Below are 24535 nucleotides of genomic sequence, written 5' to 3' on the forward strand. Positions count from 1 at the left end.
AATAAAATGTTGGTAATGCAGCAAACAATGTTGTAGCGATCTCGCTATGGCAGGGGTAACCCGGCACAGCAACCCCCACTATGGTAGGCTATGCAGCTACAGTTCCATGGGTGTTTTGACACCAACACTTTTCATGATGTGAGGGTCCAACGCCCACACCTTTGCCCAAGTTTTTTTTTTTTCCCTGGAGCAGTCGCTCTCTGCCTCTACGCCTCCTCTCCTCCCCCCTCTCTTGTTGCTCCTTGAATGAAGGCATGACTGCTGCTGATCAGCTGACTGGCTTTTCTGTCGCACAGGTACCTTTCTCATGTTTATCATAGAGCTTAGGTTTGGGAGGAGGAAACTACCAGGGTGTTGACTCGAAACGTAGCCCGTTTTGATTAAATAGCCTATTGTTTACATTTATTTGACATTATTTTCATTGTTAGCTGTGGTTTGCAGAAGCCACAGCTGTGGAATCTGCTGGTTATATTACAGCAAGATGGATCGGGTTAAGATTTCTAGTGAGAGTGAAACATCGGGACTGAACCAAGGGGATGTACTCTCTAAACCATTGGTTTACCTTTTAGAAACCATGAATGTGGCGAAGGGAAATTTTAAAGATGTTCTGAAAGTCAGAGCAGGACCCTTGACTAACCAGGTGACTGACGTGTAAAAGAAAGAATTTATATGCAGGGGCGGATCTAGAAAAGTTATGATGAGGGGGCCAAGCAGGGGCACAGATCATGAAAAGGGGGGTACCAAGGATTTTTTTTTTTTTTTTTTTTTAAAGGGTCCAGATTTTAGAAAGTAATTTTCTGATTATTACTAAGATTATTACTAACTTAAGTGGTCATCAGATGTTTAATGTGCAAAAACAAAACCAATTATATTTTTCAGTGTTGATGTAGAACAACATATAAAGGTGCATTACATGCTGCATTCACCAATACTAGGGACATCTGAAGTTTACTTAAGTGAAGGTTAGTTTACACTTATTATTTGTTAGCAAGTAAATACCCCAACCACGTCTTTCTATGAAGATAAACAGCCCTCTGATGGTAAAATAGGTATTTTGTTCATTCGTTACCCCCAAGCCACAGTTATGGTCCAGAAGATAAAACTGACTTTGTTCAGTAGTATGATACTGGAGTAGCTGAAAACATTGAATAACCCCCTTGTAATATAACTTGCAATATAAAATAAATGCAAGTTCTTTTCTTAAAGAACTTGAAAGAATAAAGGTTGAGCTAAATAATTTAAAATGCTTCTTGTAGCTTTAAAATGGCCTCAGCAGGCGACTAAAGAACGATAGATAAGCATACAAGTGTATATTTAATATGGCATCTCAGAAAGTGTGTGTTTGAATGGTGCACACACTTTGCATACACCCCAATGATGGATTCCACCGACCACCGCAACACCACAACACCTGATTCCCTCACCAGCACCAGGGAAGCACCACACATTGCCACCTGGTCTGTGGGAAACACTCATTCACACAAGCCAAAAGGTTTTTCTACAGTTTTTGTTTGAGCCTCAAAAACTCTTTCTGCCACATGAGTAGTGGACAAAATGCTCAGGAGGAAATAAGAACTTTGCAGAGTTTTTTTTTTTTTGTCTTCTTGTGTTTCTTTTAGAATAGAAATGCAAATTTGTTTTTTCACTGTGGCAACACCAGGCAACAAATAAAATGAGCAATCTGCCGAGTGAGTGGCGGGAACACAGTGTATGCAACACAAGTCCAAACACAAATCTTTGTAAGCCTTTAATGCCCACAGTACTTTAAGGACCCCCCCCCAAAAAACAACAACAATCAAGACCTTAAGGATATAAACAGGTGATATTCTCTGGTAGCTTGTCTTTATGATAATGTTTGCAGTTTTTCCTTTATTTTAATCACAAGTGAAACTGTGTTTAGTTTAGAATGAAGACATGCATTTTTTTTTTTTTTACACTGGCTTTCTTGTTTAAGAAAACCAATGAAGACATAAAGGCAATAGGTTTGCACAAGTTAAGCAAAGATTGTCCAAAACATGATGAAATTAACTGCACAATCATTACTGGTGACTGTCGGAGCCGCTTTGCATGTGGTGAAAGACAGCGTTGGAATGTTTTATAGAGCCATATAAAGTAAGCGGAGAACCACAAAATGTAAAGATAAGTCTTTGTGTAACCCCTAATTTCCACCAGGTGTGTGTGTGCCGCAGTTTTGTTCCGACCTCCGTAGCGCGTCAGTCCACCCCAGGATGTCAGGTGTGGAGCACACACGAGTGCAGTCCACCTAGCTGGATCAGCGATATCATGAAATAACAGGAGAATCTTTTTATTCTCCACTTCCAGGATAAATATGTAGTCGTCCATGATGAAAAAATTAACACTGAGACACTCTGACTGATTAAAAATGTAATGTTTATGTGATCCAGTGAGAGCAAATCTGCAAATGGGCTTTTATTTAGAAAATTACCGAAAGCTTTTACACTGCTCCCATGTCTGATTTCCTGTCTGCCCCTATCTGAACTGCTGAGTTTGACACATTGTGGATGCATGTTCCATCAAAAATAGACTTGACGTGTACGTTTAGCGGAGAGCCGTGACAAGGCGCTTCTGGGACGCTTCTGAGAAGCACCACGGCGCACCCGGTGTGAACCAAACCACTGACTAAAATGGCTGTGGATAGATGCAGAGGCCGTGGCGCAGCCGTAACGTGGCGCACACGCACCCGGTGGAAAATGGGGGTGAGAGTGTTTTGGTGGCTCAAAATTATGATAGCTTCCTACAGAAGGTATGATGAAAAAGACTCGTTATGGAGCCTGTTAAAATGTGGAATTTCTGCAAAGAAAATAACAATAGAGATAAAAAATCTTTGGATTAAAAGATGATGTTAAAACTCTGCCTGATTATCAACCACCAGTCCTGAAAGGACAATGATACATCCATATGAACTCACAAAGAGGCCTGGCACAGCAAAGTGTGACAGTCAACAGCAGACTGAGACAGACTCACACTTATACAGCAGCAGACAAAGATATTTGTTCATACCAGAGTCCTCTTTTTTTTTTTTTCTTGGCAGCGAGCGGTTGGGTAGTGGTGGGGGGTGGGGGGTGTGTGGGTTGGGTGCGGGGGCTGTCGATGACATTCATCCCATGAGGCAACACTCACATCACTCTGCACACCCCCAATATCAACTCTGTCAGTCTATCCACATTTAATTTGCTGAATATTATTTCACCCACTGCTCGTCTTCCATCGCAGCTGTATGTGATGATAACTTTACTCAGCAACATGCCTCCACATTAATGAAAGCAGCTAGTAATGTGAAACTAAAGACAGAGTACAGTGATTTTGATTAATTGTTATTAATATGTCATGGATTTGAGACAAAAGGCAAGGGGCATTTAGCTCTGATTTATTAAGACACAAGCACCTGGGAGCAAAGATGGTTTATCTGAGCAGTCTGACCTGTAAAACCATCACTCTCTGTGTCTTAATTGGTTCATTGAAGCTTGTTACTTTACAAGATCATGAACTATATAACCTCTATGGCAATATTTCACCACATTTTGTGGGAGCTTAGTCAAACTAAAATTTATTCATTAGAAAACAAGTTTTGACAAAAATAACTCATAAATGGTTCCAACGTATTAAACATAAAATAAACACATTCTCCTCATCATGTGGACATTTACTTTAAAAAAAGAAAATAGGAAGGGGGCTTCTGAACATGTACTAAAGCCCTTTTCATCCACTTACATACACTTAAACAAATACAAACCCCACACACTTTATTGCTCTGACTTACACTTGACCCTTCATCTCTTAACTGTGTTTCAGACCAGATGTAAGGATCCACTCTCCACACATTCAGAAAATAAAGTAAGAAAAAGGATCGGCGTTGGGGTGGTACCCTCAAAGGAACTGCTGTTGTACTCTCAACAGTGTACAATTATTTTTACCCTTTCAGTTTATACTTTACAAAGACGAGCATTGCTCAAATAGGGTACAAGATGCCCCCCAGAGGTACAATACTTGTCAACAGAGGTACATTTAAAGGTAGCACCTTTGTACGACTCACTGTCTAAAGGAAAGAGTCAAAGACCAATAACTTCTTGCTTTTTAACCTTGCAGCCATGTAGCCAACTACCTCTGTCCTGAGCAAACTTACCATACCTAATTGTGTATTATGTTTATTATCAGAGTATTTTACCAGAGGGCACATTATCAAATTAAGACAGGATGAAGCTGCTGAATTTAAAAGATGTAAAAGAAACTTAAACATAAAGAGGTTAGTGTTTGGTTTATTTTGCCATAATGCAAAAAAAAAAAAGACAGCAGACTATCAACGTTGGTATTTAAGACCCCTAAACCAACACATCATTTCTTTTTAGTTTTTCATCCTCCATCCAATCTTACATCCAATCAATTTAGTCCCTATAGTCCCCCTACTGGTTGCTCGTTGTGAAAACATACCACAAATTTCTAAAGCTGTGCAAAAACATAAAAAAAAGGCAAAATTAGGATGCAGCTATGATTGACAATACAATCAATAATAAATTCTCTGTCTATCTACTCAATCACAAACTTTCTGCTTCTACAATGGTTTTGCATTCATCTCCTGTAAGTGTTTGTCAGTGGTAAAGATACAAATTTCACTGTGGTCATTATTTTGCAACTAAGTGCATAACCACACTGTAAAATGATGTCTGAAGAAAAGGGCCCAAACTGCACAGTGTTGCCCTGGGGCAACTAACAAAAAACTACAGTTTTAATATACAGGTAATGACAAAATAAGTCTTAAAATGATCAAAACACTTCTTTACATGTTCATGAACACGAGGATATATTTTATTCAAATTTACCACAAATATAAAGTGATGTGTATCTTGCCATATTGTAGTGGGGTGCATCATGTGGCTCTGCTCCACTCCCATATAAAAGAACACATGCAATTCAATCCTGCTTTTAATTGAACGGAGTCGCATCTGGTGATATTTAAAACTTTTTACCTCTTCAAAAAACAGTAAAAGGGGCAGTGTGAGGACCAGATATGTGGTTTGTTGCATGAGGGCAACACCATGTGATAGAGGATTGATTTTGACATGATTTTATTAAGTCGTCCTCTTAAGCAATAGAGGAACTATTCTTTCTAAATTTCCAACAAGTTCAATAGCAAAAATGAAACCTCTTTCTTTTGGAGACATCTTTCCAGGCTTTTATTACCTTCCATCTCCTTTACTGCAGCTCCCTTAATGTGGCAGTCAGATGGTCCTCCCTGTCTCGCCTCTCAGGTACCAAGAGGAGCAACCACAGTCATCTTCCTCAGTTATTACTAAATTACAACCATCTTTATAACATTTCTTAAAAAGTTGTTTAAATGTATTAACTATAATAAATTGTAGGCTTGTGGATCACAATGAGCAGCTGTGATATGCTTCTTAAATTCTTATATCTGCATTATTTACTGTCCTAAAAGAAACCCACCTCATACACATGTTACAGCCTACAAATCACAATGGATCAACAAACTCACAAAACATTTAATAACACGTGTGTAGAACTAAAAAATATAGTATTTCATATTATAGTGTAGTACTTGAAATGTACATACCTGTACATTTCCACAAATGTGTAGTAATCCAGACCACTTAAACTAACTCACCTTACAGTATAATACAAACTAAAGTCTGATTAATGTTATTAATTTTCCTACGTACCCCAAGGGCAATGGGTGCCCCCCATTTGAGGAATGGTGCTTTAGAGCATTCCCATGCAAGTCAAATACTTTCAAGAACCTTCTTTTAATAAATAAACCATATCTTAGATCCTCTTTGCAGCTCCTCTAGTTTCCCTCTCTTCACATCAGTCATGAGTAACAAGTAATGTATATAAAGCACGTCTTATGTACATGTAGGCTAATGTTTTTCACTAAGATGTTATGAATGACTTGTCAAGAACTAATAAAGTGGCATGCAGCAGCAGCAGGACCATTGCCTCTTGCTTTGACATGATTTGAGTACATGCAATTCAAGTGATGCAACACGATCCAGTCGAACATCTTCTTGGCAGACGGGCAGCTCTGCAACCCCGAGGCGGAGACATGCACCTGCCGTCCCCAGTGACTTCGCTCAGCAACTGACCCCCAAACATCATTCAAAACCCCTGAGAACGCCCCAGAATCTAAATTACTGTGTTGGACCATGTTAAAGTGGGCAAATTTCTTAAAATAAATAACAGTTGAAAAGTCAGATGCTGTCCGATTGCACTGAAACTATCTTTGCATATTGTAGAGGGTTGAGTTTCTGATTAGAATATATTTAGGTTGAAGAGACAGGGAGGGGAGAAAGCTTTAACAGTTTGATCTAAGATTGGCTTTATGGGTAGAAAAAAAAGCCCTCTCTGGGATAATTCTGACACAAAATCATAAATACACTTATATTCACACACCTTTTAACATCATATCACTGTGACAGCGTATAATAATGCCCACTGCGTTACCCTCATCATGCCAAGTGATTCTGACAAAAATGTTTCATTTAGCTTTCCCAGAGCCGTTTGTGTTCATCTAAATATGCATTTCAAAAGGATGCAGAGGCTTTTATTGCTCCACATCCCGACTGATAACTGAGATATTGGTGATGCTCATTTCCCTGACACTCCCTCGTTTGCTCTCGGTGCTTAAACACTCCAAAGCAACTGTCAAAACAACCAAGTTTACAGACAAAATGCCTGAATAAAAGGAGGATGCTCAGGTCACTAGACTCTCATACAAAGCATATAAACAGCACCTCTGAGGATTCCTTCAGCTAAGACAAAGCAAAAGTACTGTCTTTGCCTTGCTAGCTCTTTTTTTCTACTGAAACTCATGAGAAGCTTATTACCCATGCCTCTGTTCACTTAAAATGAATATATATGGACAATTAACTGAAAGCGTGAACCAGAGTCATATGAATAGAGGGGCTTGAGGTATCATGAGGTTAAACAATTAGCCTTGTTGCTTTTATTGGACATTTATTCTCCTCATTCTTTGTGTCTCAGAAGTTAAAGCTGACGTACTGCTTGTTTTCCACAATCACCAGTAAAACAAAACAAAAAAAAAAATCAGTTTCCTGTTGGTATTTATTTGTGACTTGTTGTTTTGAGGCATTGAGATTGGCTTTTGGCTATCAGAATGACAAAATGGCCATTTCTGGTCATGAGTATTAGCTGGACAGGGACACCTGATAGCTGATTGGATAAAAATCTTTATCTCTATTGAACTTTTTATTTGTTTTCATCACCAGCATACTGATCAGAAATGATAAATCTAACAAATAGTTGGTGTGTTTAGTGAGATTTTTTTGTTTTGTTTTGGGGTTTATTGCCTCTGGATGCCTAATTGCTTTGTAGACGATTGAACCACTCACACTGATTTTCTATCAAACCAGTTAGCCAAGAAAAGGCAACCAGATGACCCTGTTGGTAAAGTCTTGTCAAAGCCAGTTAGGAACCTTAAATCAATATCATATAATATGAGAAGAGCTACTATCAACAGTTTCTATTATCTTTTCTATCAGCATAAGAATGTCTGAAATGCTTTTCATCAATAACCACAAATACCACCAACTCCTCATGTCAGTCATTCTCTCAAATTCTCGACTACAGGAAGCAGGAAGTACGACAGAGTTATTTGTTTGACGTTGAAGGTTTCAGTCTGGTGACACAGGGGCAACAGGGGTGATGAGGTCTTGTCACCCGAAGGCCAGATGCAGGCTGACATCCCCTGACCCCACCTTATTACTGCGTCACTGCCAGGAAGTGTCTGACCTGACAGTTTATTTACTCTCCATCCCAGAAGTAAGGATGGAATCACAAACCCTACTCTTACCATTAACACTACGTTGCTTCCTGGATGGCTTAGATTAGAATTTAAGGTGTCATTTTCTACTTTATAAAAGGCACATCTCTGACCAGATAAGCCCAATATCCAGACACTTTTCTCTGGAAAAGAATGGACTAGGATGTGTATCAAAAAGGGCTGGTGTAAATGTACCCTTAAATTAAAATAATCTGTCCTTCTGACAAAAATAGACTGGGCTACTTATACTGAGCTTTAAATGTTCACGATGTAAAAGAAATTACTGAATTTTTTTTTTTATTTGTATGCATATGTTACGGCTGCCTGTCATTTCACTAACTGCCCTCTCATTTTGCATGGAAATGCCTGTGTGACGCCACTCATCTGAGACTGGTCATGCTCTACACACCTTGATTCCTGCCTACTAAGGATTGGCTCCATACGCCACGCCTCTGCCTTCATCGAGCTGATTGGATAATTGCCAGGCCAATCATCATCCCTACAGTCACCTGATAAGGAAATAAAAGCCATCTGCAGCTGTGGAGTCTGGACAGTCTGCCGTTGGTCTGACAGCTTTGGTTATGAGCATGTGCTTTGTTTGGTGGTTTTGTGAAATAGAGAAATATAGTTTAGTGTAGATCTCCCACAGTGTTAAAACTGTTTGGGCTTTTGTGTTCTCCTTTTGTGGTTTATTGACAGATAGTCTTGTTTTTCTTTTGTGATAAGTCTTAAAGCCCTTTTGGCTTCTCCCTTAGTTATATTTTGTTAGTTTAGTGGTAAAATTAGAATGTGTTGGGCTAGTTAGGATTGTAGTGGTTTATAATAACTCTTTTGGTTAAAATTTAGGAATTTGAGCTGCTTCACCTTTTGTTACTATATAGATTACTTGGCCAGTTTTTGTTCACTTTTTTTTTGGTTATCAGCTTTGTTTTTACTGGCTTGTTTTGTGTTAACTTTAGAAAATAGTTCTTATATTGATTTTATGATTTAAGCAGCTTCGCTAACCCCAGCACTTGATTCGCCACCTTTGTCCTTGTATTTATCCTCATTCCCACTTGTATCAATAAATTCTGTTATCTCCCGGTTTTACATCTGTCCACAATTCTCATTCTTTAGTTACGTCCATCATACCCCTGCACTGGGTCGTAACAGCATAAAGCAGAAAATAGTGTACACCCTACTACTATTTAGAGTCTCAATTATAGAATTTACTTAACTAAGACCGTACAGTCACTTTTTGGATATCAGAATTAACCTTCAAAATTAAATGGGAAGTTTTTATAGTTAGAAAAAAGCTAATCTAAACAATTCGACATGTTCTTTCTTGAACACTTCTACTGGATGAATGCTTGATATTTTCATTTTGAATGAATGCAACCCGATAACTGATCACTGAATTAATGTATGGATGTAGACTGATGTGTTGTTACGCCCTCCGTAGAAGGCATACTATAGATAGAATAGAAATATTTTCCTTTGATAAATTTTTGCAAAACTTTTATCCTTTCCAAAAAAGACTTTATGGCCAGTGGAGGGAACAACTTTGCAAAACACAGGACTAAAATAACATTGCTGATCAGCATCTTCCCAGATATGATATAGAGTATCAGATATTTTAGGAGATTAAAGTAACTGCTGAGGTATTAACTCATTAGATTTCATTAGATCAGTTAATCAGCTTTAGTTTCAGAATTTAACAGCCTACTGGGAATCTGCTTCTCTATCTTTTGTTTATCTTACTGATCTCACCATCTAATCAGTTTCTGTTAAATAAATTTATTCTTTTCTATTAAACCTGAAAGAATTACAACTGCTCTAAGGCTTTCTGGTTACAGGTTGTTATTTTTCTTAGTTTTTTTTTTTAACCATGGTTACTTTCAGGGACCTTCTCTTCGATCACGATCTCCTGCTTTCATGACAATGTCCTCCTTTCAGGGAGTCACTAATAAACTTAACTAATTTGATGAAATGAGCATCAACCATGTTAGGAAGCCGTGCTCAAACTTCCAACAGAGGTCAGAGAAGATGTTGAAAATCCTTGATAATGAAGAACACATAAAAACAAATCCAGGTTTCTGCAGGAAGGAGAGACACACAGCTCACTGCTCCTTACAAAGATAACAGGTGAAAACAAGCAAGGGGGAAATTTGTACATTACTCCTATATTTCACACGCAGGCATCGCCGGTGCATGTCCAGACACGCATCCCTTTAATGTGGGCAGGGGTCCAGGTCTGGCCCTGAAACCCTTAAGGTTCTTCAGTCAGGACTTACACAGCATCAAGCCCTTAACTCAGACGCCACCGGAGAGCTGCAGGGTATAACCATCTCTCACACCAGCGCTTCCGTGCCAACACATACACACAAACTAGAAAATGTGACCACGGGCCCGAGTCGATTATTAGCAAGAGACACACAGGTCACGGGGGGTTAGAGTGCTCTCAGATGTCAGTCATACCCTTCTAGTCCCTCACATAAAACCCGTGCCTTCGCTACCAACACACATGGCAGCAGCGGTGTTATGAACACCCCTTGAGTTGCTTAATCTGCAGGAGAGAAAGAATAGATTCCCCAAACATCTTCACAGTGATACTGTTAGATCACAAAGGCACCAAACCTCATTCATACACATCTTTTAAAGACAAAACTATTAATCATAAGTAAACATCTTCAGCTTTTAATGACACAGTAATGTCTGGTAATGTAAATAATGATCAGTGTGCGTGTGTATGTGAGATGCTTTGTCACAATGCTAGGAATGCTGACTTGGCTGTCTTCTCTGATGACTAACTCCTAAATATTAAAATGATTTCACTTTTAGTCTGACCCACTGCCACCCGCTGTAACTCACTGTTAGCATTGTACACTAAATATTTACTCGTGCCGTGTGTGGTCGTTCCCCTTCAGAGATGATGAGAAACTGTCTCCGTGTCAACACTTCAAACATTTATGGCACCGCAGTGCCAAAGCTAACATGGTCAAATATTCACAATACAGAGAAACTTGCAACCACACACTGAGAGTAGGGTTTTTTCTCAACATTTAACTTAATATTTATGCACCACACTGGCATCAAGAGCACCAGTGATGGCAGGATCCTCTGCTGCATGTGATTTACAGTCGGTGCATGCACAAGAAGACGCAACTTTGTGTGCAGCATGAAGCGAAGGTCTATATGTCATTTAATAAGACACAACAAAATGTAAACAAAATAATATTTGTGTAATGTTTGGTCATTATTATCTGTACTACGTTTGTTACCAGAAGATTCCACTAGGGGGCGCATTAGAGAACTCAGCTGGACAAGACTTGTAAGGTGTAAACATAACTATGAATATGGCAAGAATAGAAGAGGTAGGTATTTAATTAATTTTGATATGCGGCAGGAAAACAAAAGCAACAGCAGTATCTTAGATGGTATGTAGGGCTTTCAAACAGGCCTGCCCCATTTTTCTGCTGTCAATCCTTTTACCTTACTTCCAGTCAGCTTGTTCCAACACTGCCCTACAGTAGTTACTTGCATATTGCAGCTTGCAGACACACAGCGTTAATTTCTGAGGACATGCACAAATGATGCTTCAAGCAAACAAAATAAGCAAAGCCACTATGACAACATAAAAAGCATGTTTATTTCTGGCCTAAGTCAACAAAGTGTTACACATTCCAGTTTGGTGTAAAAATGGACCTCAAATGTTATCATAATGGGTCTAACATTTTTACTTGGAACAGGCTGTAAACTTGGCCACATGTTTGGTCTCTGGTAACATTTTAACTTATCTGCTTCAGTTAGTTTCCCCAGGTAACATCCTGTGTCAGCGTCAGCTGAATACACTAAATGATAAATGTACAACCACAGCGCTCACCTCCACGCTCTCGTTGACCTCTATCCCCCCATCGTTGTCGTCATCCAGCTGTTTGTGGATATGCCGCAGCGCCTCCAAACTGAAGCGGTCGGCCTCACCCACGCATGGCGGCATCACTATAAGACAGGGGTCTAAAAGATAAAAAAAAAATTAGGTCAGGTTACATGTCCAATTCTTATAGGTCAGACTTTGTCACTTTCTGTATTTAACACTCTTTTAGCTCTCCCAGGAGGTCTAGTGGCCTCCAGGCAGGTAATATGCAAATTTATTATGTGCTGATGCCATTATGTAAAAACAGGGGAAAGCCTGGACCACAAACCAGGCAGTGCAGTGCCAGTGTCGCCCTTGCAGAACTTTGAAATGCACAACACCTACTGAAAAAAAAGCCTCAATAAGCATGTGACCTTTTCAAAACAAATTCAACTCAATACATCCTGGACTTCAAGGACCTGCTGCTTTGTGACTCATTGAAAATCTTCCACCTGCCATGCAAACATGCCACCTGCCACGAAATGTTGACAGTCACAGAAAACAAACTTCGGTGACACAATTTCTGTCGTACTAAAATAATGTGTTAGAGGAAAAATCCCATTGAGCCTAAATGAAAAGCAAAAATGTTTTATGCAGTGGAATGGGTCTTTTAGCATAAAAAAGGTTGGCAATCTTCGTAGCTGCAGCTTTTAAAAGGGCTTTCACTGCAATGTTGCAGTGGTACACATAAAATGTAGATTTTGTGGTATTGTGAAAAGGAGATACTGCTAAAATAAAAAGTATTTAAATGTGGTTTAATACATTAACTATAATAAATGATCAAACAAAATATTATGACCACTAATTTCCTATATTTTCTTGTGTATTTCTTTTAATCATGTAGAACATATTGGGTTGCCTTTGGTATGAAAAGGGCTCTATAAATGTCTTGTTGTATTTTATGAACAAATAAATTGTCATGATTTTTGTGTTTTGGTTCCACTTTTGGTTTTGTTCATGTTAGATTTCCTCTTAGTCTTTTTATTTATTTCCTTTGCCGGTCTATAGTGTATTCAGTTAAGCTCGCTTTCTGCTTCACTTGTCACACCGGATTCTCAGTTTCTGTATGTTAAACCTGCTTCTCAGTAATTGTTAGCTTCTTAGTATTTATGATTCAGGTTTTCCTTTGTTCTGCATTAGATAATCCCTTGTTTTTGCCTCTGTTTAGCTTGGGAGGCAGTGTTCAGTGTCTCTGTCATCATAAAGTCTCAGTTAAGTTCTCCTACCTGCCTCCCACCTGCTTCCCATGTGACAGAAATCATAATATTTGTCCTCCTCAAAAGGGAGGTAAGGACTAGCTTTCTCCCCAACTACAGCCAGGTAAGTCTATGCAAACATAGCTCCACCAACCTTTCAATTATTTGTTTGAATACACACCGTTTTCATGTTTGATGTTTTGAAACTCTGCTCTAAACACACAGAATAAATGCTTTTATCATTATAGTCACTAAACAAACACACTGCGTCATGCATTTACAAGTTAATTATACAACCAGAGGGCTTCCGTTCATACAATAACATTATAAGTATACATCACTGATGAAGACCTGCAGCTGAACCCAAGTCCTGAGTCCTTATAGGACAGCTTCCTTCTGTCATCTAGGCTAAATTTAATCTTCAGATATTGGATTTGTGCTTAAAGAACTTTAAATGAGGACAGGGCTTTCACGTTTATTACAAGATTGCCTAATTACAATTACTTAAGTTGACATCAAGCATTTTATGTGATCATTCTGATCCACCTGTACACACACAAAAAAGCAAATGACAAAAGGAGAGGACTGTAACTTAGAGATTTGTAGCACGAAAATGGAGATCAAACGTTCTAATGCATGTCATCTAAAACAAATACTATCACATATTTACTGTAAAATGCTCATCAACAAGTGTTATTGCAGATTTTGTGTGACATCAGTGATCATAAGTTGAAATTTAATGAGCCTGTTAACCTTGAGCTAACATCACAGTTGTGCCAAATGTTTTGCTGACGATGTGTATGAACCTGCTTCATCTTTAGACGGCAGCACGCAGACAAACTGCCGTCCCTGCTGGACTCTGTTGTGTGCTGTTTTCATTACTGCAGCGTCCCCCGACAACCACCCCCTTGTTTTCATTCAGCGCCCCTTTCGTCACCACTGGGGAAATGAGCCCATTACTTTCAGCCTTCCAAGAGATGGACAGTTTCAGCTGGAAAGCAGCCAAACTGTCTCAGCAGAGCCACATAGCACACACACACACACACATGCACACACACACACAGGCATACAGACAGACATGCAAAGCCATGTTAGGGGAAGGGGGGAAAAAAAAAAAAAAACAGAAACAGCGTCTCCTGTTCAGAAAACCATATCTGCCACATTCTTAAAGATGTTACATAAAACTTTTTTTAAATAACTATTGATTCATAGCAAGACCTTTGTCCAAAGCAGACAAATAATGATGCTTCCTGTTGGTCTCAGACCACACAAACAGCCATACAGCAGCCAAGGTCAATACATCAGCACTAAACAACACACATCCAAACAAATGTAACAGGCCTGTTGTTCCTGTTGCTACAAGCAGCCTTTTAGTTTGCCTGCAAGTATGATCGAAAGCCACCAGAATGCCATTCTTTGTCAAATAATAGCCCCATTTCTTTAGATGCAATAAAGGCAAACATTTAGACTCGGAAAATTACTTCACTTGTATACAAAAAACTTTTTTTTCTTATTTTATCTTCTTCCATGATTGAAAAGAGGGTGAAAAAAGTTTTCCCAAAAACTAGGGTTGGGCAAATTATCGATATTATAAAATATATCAAGACTTTTTCACACAGCATATAGAATGAGGTAATATCGTTTATATCCAGCTTGTTTTGAGTTAAAACTATCTTTTCTTTTTGCATTTTGCACATCTGTTTTTTTTTTATGGTCATTGAAGTATTTTCCATTCAGTTTGTTTTAGGGATGCACGATATATCGGCATTAATATCGGCACTACATTGTGGGATGTAACTGCAGCAAGAAGCAATTTCAGCTGTGTAGTCATTTTTACAGTGTAGAAAGAAGGTACTCGAAAAGCAGTATGCAATATCTGCAAAGTCGAAGTAATGTGAGGAGGATGCCGTGTGAACTCGTTCAGCACCACAAATTTGATATGTCATCTGAAAAACTGCCATCCAGAACTTCACAAACAATGGTGGGAAGCTAACACCCCTAATGTTTGCCTTATTTTCACTTTGTACAGAATTTGATCATCTTAAACCTTTTAAAACAAAATATATATATCGACATCTGTAAATATCGGTTATCGGCCATAACAACAATATTAATATCGGATATCGGTATCGGCCAAAATTTTCATATCGGTGCATCCCTAGTTTGTTTTAAGAGCATTCAATTTAATATAACTGTTTTAATGCACATGCTGCTGATCCTTAATTAAAGACCATTTAGCACTCAAGGCTATAAATTAAATTAGTTTCTTTTGTTACTTGACAAACAAATAATAATAGAGATATATATTATATATTGTGATTGAGGTTAAAAAATTGAAACATAAAATTTAGTTTATATTGCTTAGCCCTACCAAAAAAAAAAAAAAAAAAAAAGAAACAGTTTGGGGTTTTTAAGCTCTGGTAAGTCAGTGGGATGCAAGAAAACAGGCCTCCAGGATAGCTTGACAACTGACCACAGTTGGGATCTTAATGTTATACTTGTTCAGCATTCACAACTTTGCTGAAGTCTTGATTTATGATTTGTAGTTGTCACAGATTTTGAACCAATATAGATTGCATCCATTGGCTCAATCTGTCTGACATCGTGCTAATGTAGTTGCTAATGCTTATGTTAACGTGCTACTGCCCCAGTGCCAGTGCTTGTAATCTTAGATGAGAACTGTAATATAATTAAATGGAATGACACGTACTGAAAACAAAGTATTTAAATACAGATTTTTAAAGTATATCGTCGTGGCAGAGCACAAATCTTCAAAGATTCAAAGCCTCTGGGTCTCCTCTTTAGAAAATAATATATTATTTGTACAAATAATCTCAGTTCGTCAAGCTTAAATAAAAACTAGAATCACTTTACAAGTTAAAACTGGGCTTTTGACAATTTGTTTTTATGAAAATTTGATTTTTTTTTCTCCCCTTTTTCTCTAACATGCACTACCAACTCTCATCCCCCCTTTTCATAACTCTAGGCTCCCCAGTTTGGGAAGCAACCAAAGAAAACATGGCAGCTAGCAAGCAAGAGCTCATTCCCCAAAAGGCTTTAAAGTGTTATCAGTTATTTGGAACTGGTTTGGTTTTGTGACTTCAGACTCCAAACAAGTAACGACATGTTTATCATCAGAATCAAAAAAATTATTAATCCTGGAGGAAATTGTGTATACATTAGTTTGAAGGCTGTTTCTACCAAAGATGGCAGCAGAACAGAATATTTCAATACCTCAACAGACAACCCGCCGTGCGAGAGAAACAACTGCAGTCAAGTTAGCTGATATTTAGGAAATTTGCTCAGTTGTCTGAATATATTATTTATTTGTGAAAACCAGAGGTTAAAATGGAGCCTGACAACTCAACCATCAACTTTCATGACCAACTCTCCAAACTGTTTGTGTTTACTTCTGCGGAGTAAAGCCTTCCCACTTTGGTTCCGGTTAAACTGGTGTAAACGTGGGCCGGTTCTCCTAAAAGAACCAAGGTTCTGAGACCCGGAGCCAGAACCAGAAGCATGTTTCCCTAAAAGCACTAAAAGGAATACAGTCAACTGATATGTCATTCATGGCTGGAATTCAGTTAGGCAACTGGCCACAAATGAGAAATGCTCCTTTCTACGAAATGGGAGGAACTATTTGAGCTGAAAGGAAAATAAAAGCAGGATTTTGCAATACAAACATGAGGCTAAGCCAGTTAGAAAGAATGATAAAGGAACAAAAGAAAGGATGACGATGCCACCAGTTGTGCAAATTATTATTTTTTTTTAAACACACTTGAGAATTAGATTTTTTTTTTCTTTTTTTTTTCTTGTGTTGATGGTTCATCCACAAAAAAAGTTCATTTTTGTCCTTCTGCCAATTTAACTATGACTGGCACTTTTCGTATGCATACACAGCTTTGCTCACATACAATGCCCCCTTGGAGCCAACATTTAAAATCAGACAGGCTGCAAGTGAATCTGGTTATTTCTAATAATGCTTACGCAATTCCCAGTATTTTGCACACAGCTGTTTTTCCTGTTTTAAAATCTCTGCCATGTAAAGGTTTGCTCAAATCCTCTGCGCTTAACTGCAAACTCACACACACATATCGCAGAAGCAAAAACGCTCCCACGGGTGTAGGTCACTTACTTAGACTCTCCTACAGGCTCTGCACAGATCTGATGCTGAAGGTTAAAATTTAGCTTAAGCCCTTATACGCTATGAAGGAGAAATTTTCATGTTTAAAACCTCTTGAAATGTAATTTTAACAACTTTTACATGCTTAATACTTTACTTGGAGGTTGAATCTAAGGATTTAGGAAGGTTTTCTTAGTAATTTAGCTAGAAAAAATAAATAAATAAAGCTGCAAATGTCATGGTACATGTTTTTTTTTTATTTTTTTTAAATGTAGGATCTGTTTGCTGCACTCTTGACACGTTATAGGATTGCCACTTGGCAATATAAAGAAGAAGCAGAAGAAGGCATTTGATTGGACGTCCGCCTGGGCTAAGTTTGGACCGGAGAAGACGGAGGAGGGATGAATGTGTCAAATGAAGGAATCAGCACTGGCCTAAGCCAGAGTTAAGACAACACTGTGGTCGCTTGTTCTTGTCTAAATAGATAATTTGGGCTGTTTGAAAGTGAACCAACCTCCTGATATGACGCAGGGGCAGCACAGGCCAAAACTTTTGTTTTGACTTTATGGTCGCAATTATAAAATCACAAGTTGCTTGCTGACATAACAACATGGTGCACACCAATCAATAGCTGGCCTGTTTAACCACAGCTGCACAAATCAAGCATGTAATTCCTGTGAACACTATACACTGAAACACAGTAACAAAGCAACCGCATAACACCCCCACTTCTCCCCCCAAACATGAAGAAACTAAAAATATTTATGAGCACAAAAAAGGTCTTTCAGATCAGTCTTATTTAAACAGATTTGATATGTTAAGCAAAAAAAAAGCACCTGATACTTGACAACAAGTTATATAATGAATTTGCTTAGTTCGCCAGGGAAGTTTACATAGTCTGCTATTTGCATTAGTAGCACGCATATCTATTTGGTAGTTTGGTTATTTAAAGAGACACAAAGCTACTTCAGACTTTAACAAGAATACACACACAACTGCATATCCCACTGCGAGAAGTGACAGCAGTGTATTTTCTATGATGTTGATTCATTTGTTGTCGCTTCTTTCCATACAGCACGGTTCTAGTGGCCTAATTCTGCTCTGTGAGGAGCCCTTCATCAGTTGATGAAGGGCTCCTGAAGCTTAGAAGATTATTCCTAGATAAAGCAAAGAAAAAAAGCTGTCATTCCTAGATGATATTTAAATTAAATCTGCCACCAGCTGTGCTCAGCCTTTCCTTCAGAAGTGTACAACTCTTCTCTCACCCACTCTCCCATCTCCCCTGGGTAGAAATGATGGCGGTTCATCTCAAGCTCGGGTCCTCTCAGATACCTGGGAGTTTGAAGGCCCTGCTCTGTATCTTTGCTGTTCTAGGACTGCATTCTTCTGGATGGAGATGTCTAATGTTTCACCAAGTATCTGATGGAGCCACTTTTCCAGTGTGGGAGACACGACCCCCAGTTTTAAGATAACCACTGGTACTACTGTTGCCTTCACCTTCCAGGCTTTCTCCAGCTCTTCCTTGAGTCCTTGGTATTTCTCCAGTTTCTTGTGTTCTATGTATTCTTTGCCTGCCAGTATCTTGCACCCTGCTGTGAGGTGCTGGATTGTTTCAGGGGCCTCTTTGCACAGCCTGCACCTGAGGTCTTGCCTGATGTGGTAGATCTGGACCTCGACTGCTCTGGTGCTCAAGGCTTGCTTCTGTTCTGTCATGACTACTGTGCTGTCCTTATGTCCAGGCCTCTCTAGCCATTGGTAGGACTTGTTCATATCCCCCACTTCAGCTATCTGTCAGTGGTACATCCCATGCAGGGGTTTGTCCTGCCATTATGGTTCCTACAACTCCTTCTCCTCCAGTGACCACCGCCTAAGAGGTTTTGATTTTGAGGTTTTCATAAGCAGTAAGCCAAAATCATCTAAATTATAACAAATGTCAAGCATTCCAGGGGTGCACACACTGAATTTAAAAACAGCCGGACCTGGGAGATGACAAATTTGGAAAGCACTAGAATATTTTTAGCTCATCACGCTCCCAGTTGTCAGTACGTGAAAGCTAAACAATGGCAGAGGTCTCCCTTGCTGAAACACACCCGGATATTGAGTATACACACACAAACAAGACGTGCACACAAGAAGGAAAGCGGTTGTAAAACGCTATAAAAAGTCATTCACTTTGTTTCGGCTCCCAGATGCGTGCAAGCTGTCAGAGAGGGCAGCAGGTTGGCTTCAAAAGAATCTGTAATAAAAGCGTTGAGCTGTCAGCTCCTTCCTTGAAAGTAAATCCTCACACTTGAAAATGTTTTGGGTTTTTTTTGTATGCTATAAGCATGTAATTAACAGGCTCCTTTTCTCTCTTTTTTCACAAAAGGCTGAAAACAGGAAAAAGTGTGAGGTAATTAATGTGTTTACTGGGTCTTCCTGAACCTGATCTCTGTGACAAATGTCCATCATGTTGATACAAGTGTAGCGATGCAGCAGACATCACGCCTACCCCCTCCCCTCTAAACCCCTTACATTCAGACCCTGCATAACTTCAAACTCAACTCTGGATGAGGAGCCAGCTTCAGTGTAAGAGTATCCCTGGAGGTGGGAGCGGGCGAGGCGATGTGGAATTAAGACAGCAGGATTATGATGGGTTTGACGTGCGACTGCGGCGAGCTGAACTGGGAGAGATTTTCTCAACGTCCTCAGCTATTTCCTGCTCTCAAACGCACGGCCGCCTTCTCTCCAGACTGCTGGCAGAGCAGACATATGAAGCAAACCCACCTCCCACGCTCATATGACACCTATTCAGACTGATTCTGGGTGTCTAAACGTTGCTGAATGGCAACGTAAGCACTGGCAGGAGGTGGAAGACAAGTGTCTTCCTGTTTCCTTTCAAAGAGTTTCTGTCGTTAAAACGTCATTAGCGGACACGTAGTCAATAAAAGCACTACAAAGCCATATTTACATGTCTGCAGTGTGAAAATGAAGAGTAATAGAAAAAGCTGAGTAAGAGTGAAATTCAACAGCCTCCACCTCTTAACCTATGAAAACCACATCACCCACCATCAGCAGTTCAAAGTGATCAGATATGATGCTCTAAGTTTCAAACACAGGCGAGTACAAATCCTGAATAACCCAGCTTGCAGAAATGGATGTAAACAATCAGAATAATCCAACTTCTGCACTGCAGTTCATCCATGAAAAAGAAATCATTCAGCCTGATTGTTAGGCTTCAGGAATGAAAACAAAGTTTGGCAGGAAGTACCAAATGTAAACATTAGGTTGGTTTGTTTGCAAGAAATAGCTATGGTGCACGTCGAGGTCAAATGAAAATCTAGATAACATTTATTGCAGCTTGAGTAGGGTAGTTTAGATAAGCTCTACAACAGCAGTGGCATTGTTGGGGCTGCATCTTTCCTTGCGACTCGCAGGACGCCACACAGATTGAAAGAAGAAAAGATGTTTGACTTGTCCAGACAACTCGGCAAGTGAAGCACTGTCAGCTTGCTCATGGACTCTTCAGCCTTGCAGGGACTTTTAAAACCTTTCTTTCCACTCTAATGTAAACAAGGCTCCAATCTAACAAGGCAAATTCAGGTGTCAGGTCTTCTATAGAGTGCATCCTCTCTCCACCATTACTGATGTCAGCAGTTCATTACCGCCACTGGTGCTGAGCCAAACTCTTATAAGCTTCCACACATTTAGGACAGATGTACTTGCCATATGGGAAATATATGGCATGCTAAGCAGGTTGTTATAAAATACCAACAGAGGGCATCTCTCATGTCTGACTGTCTATGAAGACAACACACAAATAATTTGGGTGTAGGAATCTGATGTCCTAGTACCAGACTCATCCAGAGTAGGTGGTGTCCATGTGGCAGTGCCATAAGTCAAGCTGATGGGTCTGTATTAAAGGCGAGTAAATAAAGCTTCTGGAGGGTCTACCATTTCAGCTCATCAGCAGCCATTGGTATGGCACAAATATCATCAGCCTCTAGCTAGTGTGGATAAAGAAGGAGAGAGAAAGAGTGGTAATTAAGGAAACAAGATACAGAAAGTGTGCTAATCTTTCACAAGATGGTAAAATGGACACTCCACAAACATTAAAAAACAGACCTCGTTCATGTTGCTTTCTAAAACTGGTCAGTAAGAGGGAACGAAGCTGCAAGCTCAGTAGCAAGTTGCTGTCCTTATCTTCGAAGAAAACACAAGCAAGCTTTTGAAATTCTGCTGCACTCAAGCATGGCAGAGAAGCCTGTTCATACACAACCATCAATGAATAAAAACAACATAGAGCAACACACAATGAGAGTTACACACTAGATGACATAACTGCTTTCATTTACGAATATGATTAAGATTTCTTAGGAGCCACCTACGCAGAAAGAACCATGGTGCAAACAGAACAGCCATGAGCTTTCTGTTCAACATGTCTGAACTAAACCTGACCCACCCTAAACCTGAGATGAATTACAGTTTGCTTAATTTAAAAAAGAATCAAACAATAGATCATGCAAATAACACAGGTGCATGCACTCAAACAAACAAGTGAGACTTTCTGACTGAAAATACACTGCAGCTCCGCAGTTGTGCTGCACTCTTTTTATACATAGATGTATTAGTTTTACCCCAAAGTAAACTCTTAAAACCTGCACTGCTACAACATGAATATCTAAAACTGTTCATACACCACACAGATACAATCGTATCTTCAGTACTTTAGTCCACTGGAACTGAGATACTAAATCACCTTAGTGGGCACCAGTAATCCTCTGCTTGGGCTACAGCAGGGCAAATAAAGAGGAGCAAGAGCGCAACTAGAGCAAAACGTGTCAGGTCTCACTAAGTCTGATCTGAAAACTTCCAGAAAAGGAGACTGCTCTCCGTGCCTTCTGAGGAATGCTTCAATAACAGCAGCCCAGAACACGAGATGTGATGTACGCGGCTGGCCTGAGGAGGATAAAGCAAGACGAGGGCAAGCGATCGGTTAATTAACAGGCTTCGACATGCTCCTCTGGATCTGAGGTTAATGGACTGAATGTCTCCAGAAAATGAGACAGGCAGAGCAGACGGTTAGACCACACTAGACTTAAGAGAGCACAATGAACAGCATGAGAAGAATGCAGTATTTAAGGTACTTGTTGCATAATGACTGAGTGTTGGGCAAAAAATAGCTTATGCTAAGTCAAACTCATCCATACGGGCGTACAGAAGACATATCTGGGTTGACTCCTACTGGGATTAAGTGTTCCTCATCTTTTGCAAGGCCTGAGGGATGAAAAACGGAGGATTAAGACTTTCCCAGTGGAATTTTGGGAAGCAATCCATTTTGAAATGGTTACAAAAACAACAAGTAAGAGAGCAGAAATAAAAATCAACCACCAGATGTGTGTAAAAGAAAACAATAGCTGTGAACACTCAAAATGAGAGAAAGTAGAGAGAAATTGAAGGAGAAATTGTAGTGCTGCGTTTTAAAGATTAACTTCCTACAACTTCTACTTCCTGCTTTGTGAGCAGATGTTGGGTTCAAAGAATAAAGTTAACATGAAAGGTTTTAAATGGAATAAAAGATTTCAATGCCATACACTCTGTTTGTTTTGTTAAATATCAGTAATAAGTATTAAGTGGTGGTTAAACACAATGCTAAAAGTGTTCATCCACTTCTTATTTCTTCATATTTTGTTTTTAAGAAGCCAAACTTCATTGTAATCTGGTCTTAATCAGTAGTTCTGCAGGTTTTCTTAAGGTCATTCAAAGTTTTTCTTTATAAACTCGCTGCTTCTTTTTTTTCCACTCCTTTCAGTCCAGGCCTTGTACCCAAACATTTTCAGAGGAAAGTAAAATCCTTTTTCTTCTTCTTCTTTCTATTTAAGCTTCTCAACACAAGAACCATTCAGGCATTAAAAAGGCACCTCACTTAATGTGACACATACCAGACAACGTACCAAGGAATCTATTTTAAATAGAATCTTTAGGTACTCTGTTATCAGCATCCTGTTCCAAAGATGCATCATTTGTTCACTGTTATTTAGGTGGATCTGCAAAACTGTTTTACAGATATAAAATAGTATTTTTGCACCAAAAAGTTGATTCAAAGAGCCATTAGTAGAAAACGTCATTTTCTCAGCATTGTCTGCAGCATGTCCACAAAAAATCTAAATAACCTGGACAAGTGGAGGACAGAAGAAGATGTGGCAGACCTAAAAAGCTATTTACAGCAGATTAACAGTATTTAAAAGTGATGCTCTTCAGAAATAGTGGCCAGCAAAGATCTGATATATGACCTGAAAGATGCATCTGGACATGGGGGTTGATTCGTTTAATGTTTAGGTCTCATTAGAAATAGTCTCAGTGGCGGTCAAGAAGCCACTCTTAAAAAAGGGAAATAGGGAGAAAAGGCTAGATTACACATAGGGCTGGGCAATATATAGAGATTTTCAAATATATCAAGAGGTCATTACACATAATATAGTATGAGGGAATGTTGTATATATCGAGATAGCTTGTTCTGAGTTACACCTATCCCATTTTTTTTGCATTTTGCACAACTGTATTTTTTTATGGTCATTGAAAAGTATTTTTTATTAATTTTGTTTTGTTCTAATGCACATGCTGCTGATACTTAATAAACATTTAGCTCTCAAGGCTGTAAAGTAGAACAGTCTGTTTAGTTACTTTATAAAAAAAAAATGATATGGAGATATTATCGTGATTCGATATATCGCGATATGACATTTGGTTCCTATCGCCCAGCCTTAAACACACAAAAACTGAGCTGAAAAAACTGATGAAGCCTTCCCTGAGCCTGGACCTCAACATGTATTGAAGCAGTGTGGAATCATCTTGACAGAGAACAGAAAAAAATCTAAAGAAATGAGGGGTAGCTCAAACATTTGGATTGTGTATCCCTGTCAAAATCCCAGGCTCAGACTCTTACAAGGCCTTGAAGAAGAAAGCTTTAAAATGACATGTATGTGCAGGAATAGAACATTAAGAACATCATGTTCAAACTTTAATAGCTGACTTTAAACTTTGTGTGCTCAGTGGGGTCCCAGTTGGAAGATTGTACCTGACAGCAGACAGTAGCTGGTACTCTGCGAGCATCCTGTGAGTGGATTTTGTCTTCTTGCTTGTCCTATTCCTTTTTTTCGCCTGATGCTTCTAAGTATGGGTGCCTGTGCAGAAGCTAAAAATACATTTTACATGCAGACAAAAGAAAACAAAGTATTAGAGTTCTCCCATATGGGGTAATACCCAATGCTGAGAGGCACAACTTTGAATTACACCAGTCAATAAACTCCCTGCATCCAAAAACACAAAGCAGAAGCAGCTCAGCTATGACCGTTCTGGTCAGAAGAAGACAGCATATTTTTAATCAAATGCTTCCCAAGTTCAATACTTCAATCTCGTGTTTGTTTTTCTTTTACTTATAAACTTATTAAGACTTAATTCAACATACAATCATGCCTTTCCTGTATCTAGAGGTCACTTCGAGTCTTTTAGGGTAATTAAATTACCATTAA

General features: G+C 39.1%; 1 protein-coding gene across 6 annotated transcripts in view; it reads right to left on the bottom strand.

The window, feature by feature from the left end:
• stim2b (stromal interaction molecule 2b) overlaps nt 1-24535 on the bottom strand; it is a 47439-nt gene that overhangs the window by 14585 nt on the left and 8319 nt on the right. For all 6 annotated transcript variants that reach the window (XM_041986008.1, XM_041986011.1, XM_041986009.1 and 3 more), the window contains exon 3: nt 11676-11806. In XM_041986008.1, coding sequence (XP_041841942.1) covers nt 11676-11806 — 131 coding nt within the window. The remainder of the gene's footprint in view (nt 1-11675; nt 11807-24535) is intronic.

This window comes from Melanotaenia boesemani, chromosome 5 (genome assembly GCF_017639745.1).
Source record: "Melanotaenia boesemani isolate fMelBoe1 chromosome 5, fMelBoe1.pri, whole genome shotgun sequence".
Taxonomy (NCBI): Eukaryota; Metazoa; Chordata; class Actinopteri; order Atheriniformes; family Melanotaeniidae; genus Melanotaenia; species Melanotaenia boesemani.